General features: G+C 42.7%; 2 protein-coding genes across 5 annotated transcripts; both read right to left on the bottom strand.

The window, feature by feature from the left end:
• Positions 1–66: 66 nt before the first annotated feature.
• LOC128893829 (hypoxia-inducible factor 1-alpha) lies at positions 67–11,212 on the bottom strand. 2 transcript variants are annotated; one of them, XM_054155085.1, is made up of 6 exons: positions 10,492–11,212; positions 1,454–1,641; positions 994–1,142; positions 721–906; positions 406–641; positions 67–187 (listed from the first exon to the last, which is right to left on the bottom strand). In XM_054155085.1, the coding sequence occupies exons 1-6, from the start codon at positions 10,533–10,535 to the stop codon at positions 73–75; spliced, it is 918 nt and encodes a 305-aa protein (XP_054011060.1). In that variant the 5' UTR covers positions 10,536–11,212; the 3' UTR covers positions 67–72. The 2 variants fall into 2 exon arrangements, with proteins under 2 accessions (XP_054011060.1, XP_054011059.1); XM_054155084.1 differs by lacking the exon at positions 10,492–11,212 and adding an exon at positions 4,172–5,823.
• Positions 11,213–11,358: 146 nt separating this feature from the next.
• LOC128893839 (mitochondrial intermembrane space import and assembly protein 40-B) lies at positions 11,359–13,020 on the bottom strand. Of its 3 annotated transcripts, none has more exons than XM_054155101.1 (2): positions 12,872–13,020; positions 11,359–12,401 (listed from the first exon to the last, which is right to left on the bottom strand). In XM_054155101.1, exon 2 carries the CDS (start codon positions 11,996–11,998, stop codon positions 11,528–11,530), a length of 471 nt encoding a protein of 156 aa, XP_054011076.1. In that variant the 5' UTR covers positions 11,999–12,401; positions 12,872–13,020; the 3' UTR covers positions 11,359–11,527. The 3 variants fall into 3 exon arrangements, with proteins under 3 accessions (XP_054011076.1, XP_054011077.1, XP_054011079.1); XM_054155102.1 differs by having other exon boundaries at positions 12,820–12,974; XM_054155104.1 differs by lacking the exon at positions 12,872–13,020 and adding an exon at positions 12,749–12,765.

Here is a 13,020-nt window from a genome sequence, read left to right as displayed (position 1 = left end):
CGCGCGCGGTTCGCAAATTAGCGAGTGGGTTGCCCAGTGATCGCATTTATTTAAATGACTGGCAATTGACTTCTACTCACGTGATTTAAAAGACTTGTCCAAGGCCAGGTTGTCGAGGGCGTGATAAAACTCGAAAACTGACTGTCCCATGAGCTCCTCGCTGTTCCAGCCGAGATACTCGGCCAGCCTTGAAAACAAAACAGACAAGTGGATGTAATAAACGATAGTCGTTAGGATTTATGGCGTCCTCGATGTAATCAAACTCGATTTTATCAATTAACGTAAGGAACGCGATGGAATGATCGCAAGTCAATGGATCAATCTTTTACGGTTACGTCGCTTCTAAAATGCACGTGCCATATATTCAGCGAGTTGAAAACTGGGGTGTACATGTAGAATACTTACTTTTCATCGGCATAGGTGAACTTCATGCTGAGGCTGTGCTTCGAAAGAAAAGTTTGTCGTCCCAAGGGTACCTCAATATTGCTAGGATGCGGTATGGGGCACCCTACGAGCACCAAGGAAGCACCCGTGTCGGCCTCTTCGGCCTCGTCTTCGCTCTTGCGCTCCTCGTCGTCGCTTTCCATGGAACTTGACACAGGAGTGCGAACGTACGTCACTCTGCCGATACAGTGGATCACCTGACACAGAAAAACATTGCATAATTAGACGATTCGAGACCAATTGAGATTACGAAGCTTCTGGAGAAAACAGGCTAACCTTGTACGTAGCGCTCTTTAAGTTGACCTTCCTTCCTTTGTTGGTCAGAGTGCACTTGAGCCTCAGGAAGAAGCTACAAGCTCGTTTATCATTATCCTCGGTTGGCTTGGAGGAGAGACATTCCCGCAGCTCATCGTGATCGCAGGGATGACTGTACTCGTACACGCTTTGACCCATCATGTCCATCTGAAACACGCAAAGAGAGAATCCATGTAGAGATTCGTGGAGAATTCATGTAGAATATCTAGAATATCTTCTGAGATTGAAACCTACCTGAGAAACGCCAAGATAATCGCTGACGTTCTCCGAGAGATAGACCATGTTCCCGTCACTCGAAAGCACCAGCATAAATCCATTCAAGGCTTTGGAGAACAAGTCGTCCATTTCACTGGACGTCTCCGATTTGGTCACTGGTGGTGGCACTGAAACAACCCAGGTATCGATTACGAAACGTTCCTTTGTGTGGTTTATTTCTCCGTTTTGTATATCATCGCCAGTTCCTACTAGATCTCTCTTACTATATTATTATTATTTACTGAATACTATTAATAACTCAAGATTGCAACTATGTTTACTCCGATCATCATTACTCTCCTACGTAAACAACTTCTCAACGATAAGAGAAAATCGTAGAGCTTCCATTCGTGGCCCAGTTTTTAAATAAAAATTTGTCTAGCTGTGCGTGGAATTTATTGGGAATGAGAATGATTTCGTAATAAGAACAAGCACTTACTGGTATCGGCCACTGAACGTACTTTGAGGTACGCGATCGCGAGCCTCATAACACTGGCCTTGTCCAGGTGAGCTGCCTGGTCAGGTGGAACCGGAAGCGCGGCGGCGAGCTCGGTGAAAATATCCGTCTCTTTGCTTCGACGACATCGCGCGGCGTCCCGAGATTTTTCCTTTCGTTTCTCGTTACTCCTGCAACATAAACAATACGGGGGTCCCATCGATCAAATTGCCTCGGTGAAACGGTCTTAAATGTAGGGATGGCCGAAAGATAAGGATTGAAGAGTTTCAGTTGTTTTGGAGAGGACACAAAAATATTTGTATAGCTACCTAATCGACATTGCGAAAGCTACCAATCGAACGCCTAACGATTTCTCTTTTCCAATACACGCGGTGATTTAAGATTGGTAAAGACAATCTATTTCTTTTGTGTGCCTCGTAGACTTTTTTCCATGACGAAATATTTTGGGAGCTTCTCAGACGATAGAGGTACCACCTGATCGAATATTTTGTTTTTGCTCGTTATCGTTACGTAAACCTCTCCAAAAAATCGTCTGGACTATCGATCAACGATCACGTTTCTGTAGACAACAAAATCACGACCAAGGAATCAACGGAGATTACAAAATTGTAACGTTTCCAATCCTCGGTTTCGTCATCGCGATTCGCGTCGGGCGTTCGTGGCCGAGCGTAGATTGCAACAGCAAACGAAACCCACGAGATGGACATCGAGATAAAGCGACGTAAATATCGAGTCTTAGGTGAGAGATTTACCATCGTTCGCGACTCGTCACGTCTCCGACAATCTCGAACCGGTCTTTATCTCCACCATGAAACCGAACTTCGAACCGTGGTCTTTTCCTTTTCCACGGAGATTGCTTCGAGCTACGCTCGAAATTTTCCTCGTTGCTCCCATCGATGTTTATTATTTGAATAATGTTTACAGCAAGGTATTCTTTTGTGCGATGCATCTGGATTAATTCAAGAAGAGTTCATTCGTATTGTAAATTTTGTGATAAATAAAATACGAAATATGAGTCATGGGGATTCGAACTCAGGTCCTTTGGATTATCAGCCAAAGCTTTTCCCTGATGGATCATCCAGTACTCTCGATCATTTCTTTGATTATTTCACTATTTGTTATCGAGTTTTTGGGCCTAGATTTGGTCGACGAAAATTGGACTCTTTTAACGATATTTTCTTAACGGTTCCCCAACTGTGAGATTGTACTCGTGAAATATATCTGACTACAAAAATGTGGAACGCCGTCTTTTTTCCGCTGACTAATGTAACAATACTTCTTTATACACACAATCGTCCATTCGGAGCGATAGGGTAAATTAATGAGAGCGATTTGCGTCACGGTGCTTTCAAAAAGAACCAAAGATTATCGCGTAAAAATAAAGTGGACACGAAGGAGGTAATCGACTCGAAGGAGGAAAGTTGTCGAAACAAAAAAGAAATTAGGCATCTGCTTTCCGCTGTCCTAATTGGAACGTTCAAACAGTGAGTCACGTTCGGCAAAATTCTCGGGGAAGAAAGTTGGCGCACGAGGCGCACATTATCGCTCTCTCAATATTTAGGCAATCGGGGAAAACCGTAGTTGTTTTGAATATTCAAGTACTACGTTCGGTTTTCAATAAGTATTACTGTCGATACAAGAACAAAGGGAGTTAACGCAATCTAGTTAGGGCTCTGAAACAATGAAGATAGCTAACACGCTACGACGAACATCACCCAACCAGAAGATACCGATAAAAGTATTATTCAAACGTTGGTCATACTTTCGAGAAGATCGCTCTTTACGTCGTTGCAATGTTTACACGTGTGATAGATTTCGTGTTTACCAAAGGACATTATTTTGTTTGAAAGAAGAAATGGTAACAACAGTTCAAGAGTGTTAATATTCCAAGTTTGAACTAGATACTCAAAGATGCTTCCTACTTTTTAATTTCCAATACTTACCACTAAAGTGGCCTTTGCGAAATCGTTTAAACTACCTTTAACATCGATCATCTTCATAAAAAAAAGTCAATTAAATACATCCTCAAAGTACGAATGCCTAACTAAGCATACGATACTCCAAGAAAAAAGTTCCTCAAAAGTGAAGACCGGAGAAATACCAAGTTCTTCTGTCCCTTCCTAAAAGCGCCAGCTTTTCTGGGCCGACGAAGCGGATATCACAGCAGACAATCGCTCGCCGTGCTACAAGCGCTATTGCTCCGTTGGGCAATTTTCGATCGGGAAATAAGAGATGCCCGTGGCGCTCGAACGGTTAAGAACTCGACACTTTATTTACCGGGAGCCTATTTTTACGCTTTTTAATTGCAGTATTTAGCTATTCGAATTCATTTACTGCGTCGATGGTTGTCTACGAACGATGTTCAGTATTTGGAAACATACTTTCGATGTACCCAGTAACAGTATGGTGGAATTATTGTCAGCCTAGCTCGGCGTACGCTACTGTAGAAAATTCTTTTTTGAATTAAAGTCTGTTTCTAAATAGCCCGGTAGATAAAGCGCTAACAAAATCTAAAACACCTGAAAATTGTGATTCTAGACAAAAATACCTCTTACACCTCGGAACCCTTCCCCATCGAGGCTCTCCTAGACAAAGGACCAAGCTGACGAAGCATTAACGCTAGGTCCGACTCAGCCTTGGTCCTCGAAGCAATCTGAAAAGACCCCCCGATCCCTATTCCAATCAGCTCCCCACACTTACAGGTAATCCTCGAGCAACTGTTCGCCCTCGTGCTGCCAGTACTCGTTTCGCAGGTCCTCGTAAGCGCAGGGAGGCAGGACATTCGGGTCGTACGAGTACCCGGGCTCCCAAAGAGGGCAACGATCGCTCGCGGGACACTGGAGCCACCGTTCCTCGTTGCAGAAGTCGAAGCTCCGCTCGCATCCGTCGCAGAGCTGTGGATCGAGCCAGTCGCCAGCGAAATCGTTTCCTCGAAGGACGCGGGTCGTCGGGAAAGCTGGCGGATGTTTGGGATAATAGGCACGTTTCGTCTTTGGTCGACGGAAGTGAGGATTATTGGATCCTCGCGAGAAAGTGTTCGTCTGGGATTTATCCGACTCGAAGTAGAGAGCCAGGTCCTCCACGTCTATGGGGCCCTGCTGGCAGTTCCGAGGGGCAGTCGGGTCCGAGTTCACAGCGCAATCACGAAACTGATTGCAGAAGGAAGGCAATTCATCGATACAGACGGAGGGAAGCGACTGCGACCGATCGCAACCGAACGAAGCATCGTAAAAGCCCGGGTTGGGCTGGAAGTCGGCCTCGGCTTGATCCACGAAAGATCCCTCTAATGCATCGTTATCTACGCTCTGCTGAGAGGCGAAGCGACAGTATGTCCAAGCGACATTTTCGTGGATGTCCGCGTACCCCGACCGTTTACCGATCCAATCGGAGCAACGACCTACGTCATCGAGCTGCCTATCGATCGGCTGCACACGTGGCACGATCATCGTTCCTCAAACCTCCTTCCTCTGGACCGTTCTCCAGAGATCTTCTACTCTCTAAACGCTCTCCCGTTACTCGCTGGAACGAACACAACTTTGGACCGATTCTAGGTCGAGGAGCCTTCCTTTTCCTTTTGGTTGGACTGAAAAAACTCTCGCCACTCCTAGGTTCGCTCTAGCTAGTAGATTCTTTTCTTTTTAAGGCCGTAGGATTCTTCCTTTCCTCTTTTTGGGATAGAGTCTATTTCTGAGATTACACTAGCTACAATAACCTCCCTCCTGTTCCCTCTCGCGCTTCAAAGATCGACGCGTTATCTCGCCTTGTTGTCAAACCGATCGTGCAACTGTTCCACGTATCGCAGATTGTCCGAGCGGATCCTCGAGTGCGATCACCGAGACAGTTCCCTCGCGACGGTGATGTATTCCTTGAAGAGACTCTCACGGAAGGACCTCATGGTTTCTAAACGTGCTCAACGGGTTGACTCGGGCCGTTTCGATGACGATGGAAGCTCGACGCGACGGGCAACGCGATACTGAACTCGGCGAGCCAAAGTATTTTTCGTCTGGCGCACTCGGTACGATGGCTATCTTCGGATGTGATAAGGATATTACGTATCGCCCGATACACCTAGTTTTTCACGCTCTCGAGTACCAAACGAATCAGATTTAAGCTTTTAGACCTGGTCACCCTACCTTCGTGATCGCCAACAACGAAATCCAATTGGAAAACCTTACGGCGTTCCTTTCCACACGAATCTCTGCGCGCGTGGAACGTTTTTTTAGGAGATCTTCTAATCGAGTCGTGACCGACTATCCAGCCGTGGATTTAGATAGAAAAATTGTAGCATCAACAGGATGCTTGCTATGAATTTTCCTGGCCGAAGGATGTCTATCTCTTAACGTCACAATCTGTTAGTATAAATTCAACCATATCGGTATGATTAACACAGTCTTTGTTCGAGACAAAAGGCCATTATCAAAATATGACTTCATTCAAGCTACGCTACATTCTGATACATTCTACAATGTTTTCTACAAAATTTTATAATCTCGAAAAATCTATTGTCCCGAGTTATGGAGTCTGCCATATCTCTTCCAGATAAACCGACGCTTCCCTTTCTGTGCGCCGAGTGTATTCGCACGTGTAACTGTACATTTTTTTGTCTAGCGCACTTTCAGATAGCTCTAATCCTTTTCAAACTGTTCAGTGGTCACGTCCCAAGCGCCCCGCCCTGTATATAACGCAACCGAATGTTTATTAAGATATTTGTAGATATATAAAAGTCTCAGACAAAGTTGTACGTTCGCTAATACGTGTGCACGCGCGACCATCGCACACGAAGGAAAGCGTCAGATTATCTGAAAGCGATATGGCTGCGGGAGCTCCATATTTATTCTTTGATTTTATATGTTTTTGAGGACGGAAGTATTAAAAAAAAAAAAAAAAACAAATTGTAACGCATTCTAGAATTTATCAATTTTACTGAAATTATATTTTTATGAAGAACTCCTGTGTCTCGAACAAATAATATTAATTATAATGTTATGGTTTTATATTGAGTACACTAGAATTCTTCTCTTGGGGTATTCGTGGTAAAACATTCTAAAACAGGAGCAAAAGGAATTCAGCCGTATCTGAGCCAATACTTTGTACATTCTCGCGGACTGTTCAAAACAATTCTATTTCCTGCCACCATAACGAATTAAAGAACTACGTTTAGCCTTACTTTCATTTACAAAGGACTTCACGATTACACGACGACCTCGAGGCTATCGAAGCTAATCTACATAACTCCATAGCATTTTATAAGCATCGGTGACCGTGTTAATTTTACCTTATAAAATGGACTGTTATATAAATCAACAAACAAAAAAAAAAAAAAAATAAAAATTAATGGTAGACGATAACGTAACGAAAAACGAAAAACGTAAACGAAATTTAAGAATAAAGGTTGAGCGACTATTTGTTGCAACGATGAAGTTTGTTTGCATCTGGGAACAACAGAGTAGATATGCATACCATTGCTCATGCGGGACCCACTTGTCCCTCTTTTACTTTGTCACTCTTTGCCAATCGATGAACGCTGCCAGAATAATTAACATTCGAGCAGGCTGCCTCTCCGTGCAGTTTCGCGTGACTTGCGTACAGGAATCTCCTTTGAAATTTTATTACAAACAAACCATTTTGGAACGGCTCGTGGGTTCAATGAAATTCAATAAAGTGGTATAAAATAAAATTGGAATTCAAAGGAACAAAATTTCTCGAGCACGGGACCTCAACACCTCGAAAATTGAATTTTAAATGGACTTTTTTTTAGATCCAATCCAGCGATTTGCTTTGGTTGCCCGTTACTTTGGTAACATTTAACGATCTTACAATTACACGAATGACGAAACATAATATAAATATCAATATGGTGTATTCGTTATTTCTAAAACGTATTGCGATCCTAAATAACGGTAAATCTCGATATAAAAGTAAAGGTGCACATATATGCCTGTATCCCTCGAGAGATTAATACCTCTGACCTAGCCTGAGACCCTTCGAGTCAAATAATTAGCGTCCGTTCGAAAGATGACCTCTATAGGATGAGTTCAGATCCAATGAGTCGCCCAGGGTTTCCCAAGATACTTGTTCTTATCCTACTTAATTTTGTCGTAACGTTTTATTTAGCTGCCCACAGTCATTGGAAGCCTCCTCGATCGACGAGAATGAATCGAATGCGAGTAAACGCGGAAACGAAACTTGTCTCGAACCATCTTCGAAGTCAACTATAGTGGATTGTTTACGGAATTGCTCGAGGCACTGGTTATAAATGTTTCAAACGCGCAAACACTTCGACCTTGGAACAATTCCTGCGACAACGGCGTGGAACGGAGGCGTACGAGAGCGAGGAACAACCTTCGAATCTCGATGAACCGAGGACACGCGGTGAAAGACCCGATATAATGTTTACTGCGCAACAGAGGTCACGTTTTCCCTCCAAAATATCATCGAGATAAACAAAATGTAACAATCTCGCCACGATGTTTCGCATCGATATTTAATACTCATCGACAACGTAATCTCCTGTATACGTATTATTCTATTGTCCCGATACTGTCGTACTATCGCGTTACTTCGGTAGATATTGATTTCCTAGACGAATCGTGAAATTTTAATCGTCAGTTAACGAGCCATCGAGAACAACGCCCATATATTACGTTTATCTTTATTCAGATATGCGCAGATGTTCTTAATTGTTCCGATACAAGGAACTCCATCTGACGAATGACTAAGCGGAACCGGTTTAGATGAAAATTTCCTGAACTTACTGTTTTTATAGGCCAGAAGCAATGACTATACGCAGATACGCGCGAACGCGGATGCGAAGGAAATCTGCAAAGACCGCAGGGTCCCTGAACGTGTAGTACAACATGAGGCATTGCGTTATCGTGTAAAAATTGAAAATTATCTAATCTACGGGCGTACACAGATTATTGTATTAATACAGGAACGGGTTTTGCAACATTGACGTTAACCGTTTCGAAGCCGAGATTTAAGCGTGAATCGTGCGACGAGGATCTCGCGATTGCATTTGTTAACTGATCGCAACGACATCTGTATGCGCTTGTCGCACGCAACGGGTCGTTTATCTAAGCTTTCTTAAATGGAATAATACTTTGTCCGCAAACTTCCAACGTACGATCTCTCTTTCGCGCGCGAATATGTTCGGAGAGCTTGTTCTAAATTCTGAACGTTAATAAACGCCCCCATGGTGCGTGGCAGCGGCCTGAATGTCTAAGTTAGCCTTGATGCACACCTCGAGAAATACGTATTCCGATTCGAGGGTTTTCCAAGGCTCGTAAACAACCTGTTAATAATGTACACGAGAGCAATTTGGAAAAGAAAGTTTCCAGAAGGTCGAGACGTCGTTATTCGGCCAGCATACATACCGAACGATCTTTTCGTTTCGTGGCTGGTATCAAGCCTCGAACACATCCACGTTTAGCCCGAAGCAGAGAGAGTCCTTCTTTTCGAGAACCAATCCGAACAAGCTACACGACCATTACAGATTAACGTAATACCATTCAGCTGGCTATAAATACTATTCCCGCGAACGTCACGATAGACGAGAGATACGATAACCATTCCTTTCCTCGACGGGGTGAACAAAACAATCGGATCGTTCCTGGAACGATCGAAATTAATTAGATCGTTAAAATTCCATTAATCGAGAGTTTCGACGACATCGGAACAAAAAATATATATGGCCTACATTAAGCGTATTTTAGATTACGTATTTTACGTTACGTACACGTATAAAAAAAAACCATGTGGCTTCGTTACGTAGCGAATGATACCAACACACTTTATCTCGGTGGTGTCTTTGATTATGCGACGGCTACAAATTAACATACGCGGTGCGCGTGACACTAACGCTCTCGATTTATCTGAATTTCAATGATTCCGAGAAAACGACGCGGCTATTTCTCGTTCTACAAAGAATGATCTATGGAGCACGTACACAGGCTGTCGAGCAGGAAATCCCGAACGTTGGAAAAACGCGATTGGAGACGATGAACTTTAGGAATTTTTAGGTTATGGCGGCGTTATGCGACTTGTTCCGCGGTCTCAACGCGACGATTACCAACAACGTGATTCTAAGGAACGACATCGCTTGAAGCGTGTTAGAATCAGTGGGAATTGTCGCGTGAAATGCACAGGAAAGAAAAACAACGAGTACAGAGTACGATTAGCGCGAGACGTCTCGTTCCTTTTTATCACGGCACACTATGGCGCACGAACCAAGCGGAGCTGGCTCTTTGGCCTGCTTTGGCCTTAGAATGGAATTATCCCAAAGGAACTCGGTATCGCGAGGACATCTGTGTTGAATGCAACGACGGTATGGTCACTGCCTTGTATGCGTGTATGTATTAGAGTGGCGCTCGTTTGAAAAGGAGGAAAAGAGAAATCGTCGAATCCCCACCCAAAAGATTCTCGTTTCGAGGCGCCGCAGCTTTTACCGGGTAGCAATGTGGCGGCTCGAAAAAATATGTCAAGTTTAAAACAGTCTAACCTGAGTAAAAAAGAATTGTTACCACAGGCTATCATCCAAAATTCATACGTGGTATTGTCGTTCTTTGTTTCGTGCGCGCATCGCGTATGTAACCGTAGCTCGAGGCAAATAAAAAGATTGAATTATTACGGATCCGTAAGTGACCATGCAACGAAAGAGAGGGAGTCAAAAAACATCGACTGCGACGAGAAACGGAAAGAGCATAAGCGAGACGAGGACGCGAAAAGAGTCGTCCAACTCGGAGGAAACGCGATTGCGTCAAACACGCACTCACTCACGCATATACGCAGGCCAACATGCGCGCGCGCGCGCACGACACTGACCAATTTGTTATTTCTTTGATTTGTCGATTGGGAGTCGTAGACACTTGACCACGAACTACGCCACGACAAAATAAGACAGAATCGGTATAAGATAAGACGCATGCGGTTAACAGTGAAACTCATAATAATGCGATCTATATAGGACGTAATACCCATACGGATGCGCCGAGCTTATTCTCGGGGTACGATTCACTCACCTTCTTTTCTCCTTGTGTTTCTTCTCTTTTCTCGATGACTCCATGGCACGACGGGAAGGGACACAACTGCAGAACACGAATTAGAAGGTACACTGTTGGGACACTCTCGGTCACTGCCAAGGAACGTATCCAGCATGTACCTCACTTGGAACTCGTTGCGATGATTCCCGTTCACTATTGTCTCTACCGTACTTCGTTCGCACGTACTCGTTCGTGTGCTCTACCGCGTTATCGAAATCGATGCACCAACGTACGCTACCCGCACAGTACGCGACGTCACTTTGGCTTGTCTCGTTCTGTTAACGATTCGAAACGAAAACACATCCTTCCATCATCCGTACGAAATGCTCGACGAACGCTAAACTCATGGTGTGATGGCGATGACGATGACGATGGTAAAGCTTGTAGTGGTAGTAAACGACCGCGGCGTGGTGTAGAGGTTGTATACACGAGAGACCGACTGTCCGAATGGTTAAACATGGAGGGGGAACCGCGAAGCGACGTCACGGGAGTTTCGCTCCTTCTTCCTCGTACACAGCGCCATCGAGCGGTCGAGGGGTCAATTAACTCGTTGTACAACGTACGAGTACTTCCGAACCTGGTATCAATCAAATGCAAAAAAAATTATGGTACTTAAAAAGTTGTGCGTCACCGTACAAAAAGATGTTTGTTAGATCGTAAGAGTATTTATTGATTACCATATATCGTACAATAAATGGTATATACAACTAATCGAAATATACGAGCAGGAAAATTAAATGTATTCATTTGGCTTGCTTAAATAATCGATATTCTGAAAAATATTTCTTTCTCATCGAACATTGACTTCGGTGATTTCACAGAAGGTTAAGAATATACATGGTGGAATAACAATATTTACGAATACTTTATTTTTTCCAACATACTTTTCCATACAACCTATTCTTTGTAAGGATTACAGAGATCCTGTTTCGTTAAGTCCCAGTAAAAATATTCTCTAGATGCCTTGTGACAGGATTGCATTGTATTACTTGTTCACTGGCAAGACGAACCTTATTCAATTAACGTTACTTCGTTCTACTTTATTTTTAGTACTAGAGGAGTCTGTTCTTTCTTCCTTCTTTGGTTCTAATTGTTCGTGCGTGCCACTACTGGCCTTTGTATTTTTTTCGTGTTCTTCGTCTTCCATGTCTTCGTCAATGTCATCTAGATTCGTATCTTTACTTCCATATAGCGCAGGATACTGGGTCATGCATACTTGCATCGTTTTAAATGCTTCGTAGCAATCGGAACCTTTCGTTTCCGCGGTAGAGTAGTGGAAACAAGAAAAGGCTTCTCTGAACTCTAAGCCACACGGCCCTGTAGCCATACCACCCAGACAAGGACAGTTCCAGTTAATCTCTCCATTGGGTAACAAGAGACCAGGACTTGGTTCTGGTTCTGGAAGTTCTATTGTACTAGGTGTCGCATGGTCTTCTTTTGATGCGAATATTATAGTATCTTTTCCTTCTTTATGTGTTAGCGACATAGTTGATCGATATAAACATACAAAAAATGTATGATATTTTCCTTAAAACAAAGGCACGAATGAGTTACCTTATTCCAAATATGAATTTTTCTAGTTTTTTATTCTTTAATGCTGGTAAGTTCTACTATTGGCAGTAAATGATAATAAATTAAACGAGGCACGATGAATTGTATAAGTGCACAATTCTCCTTCGTATTTTACAGCCAGAGTTAAGGCAGCTCTTAAACGTATGTAACAATCGTCCGGACACCGTAAAATAAATCTGCGATCCTTTGGATTATACTTCAGAATATCAATGGTATACTTAGTTCCTTCCTCCCCAAATAATTGCCTTAAGGATTGAAGAATGTTTTTCTTCAAATAAACCTGTGATACCTCGAGGTTGGAACAATGTGGAAGTTCTCTGGAAACAAAAAAAAAATATTCCACCTACAGAATTTTTCACTGTAAAATATAATTAGGAAGTAATAGTTTTTAAGATTACAAATACTTTTTCTAATAGAACACGATAATCTCAGTAATATACGATGACAAAGAAACAAAAGACGATTAACATAAACGAAATCTTTACTATGTTTTCAAATGAATAACTATTTCGTCATATTGCAATTCGAGCGATATGTCTTCCGTTATAAATTGTAAAGTTACGTTTTAATTAAAATAAAGATTATCATTCAGGATTGATACATATAATTATAAAACATAGACAGAAATAGTTACTAATAATCATATCGCTTTCGTTTAACCTACATCGACCATTCTCGAAATCTAGGTTAGGTTACATGTGTGCAGACAAAAATATGAAAGATGAATGTACTAACAGAGAAACGTCTAAGTAATACATAGTACACAGAACACTAACTCGCGACTCACATTGAATATTCGCGAATTTACTACAGCACTTTTGGTCGATGCTTCGCGTAAAGCACTTTGCGGCGTTTCATTCATGCCTCCATGATATAAAAAGGAGACAAGCACCTTATACGGTGAACAGATGGCGCTTCGATCGTTCACATCGAGGC

The sequence above is a fragment of the Hylaeus anthracinus genome, unplaced genomic scaffold, assembly GCF_026225885.1.
Source record: "Hylaeus anthracinus isolate JK02 unplaced genomic scaffold, UHH_iyHylAnth1.0_haploid 3, whole genome shotgun sequence".
NCBI lineage: Eukaryota > Metazoa > Arthropoda > Insecta > Hymenoptera > Colletidae > Hylaeus > Hylaeus anthracinus.
This window is presented reverse-complemented; position numbering and strand designations above follow the sequence as displayed.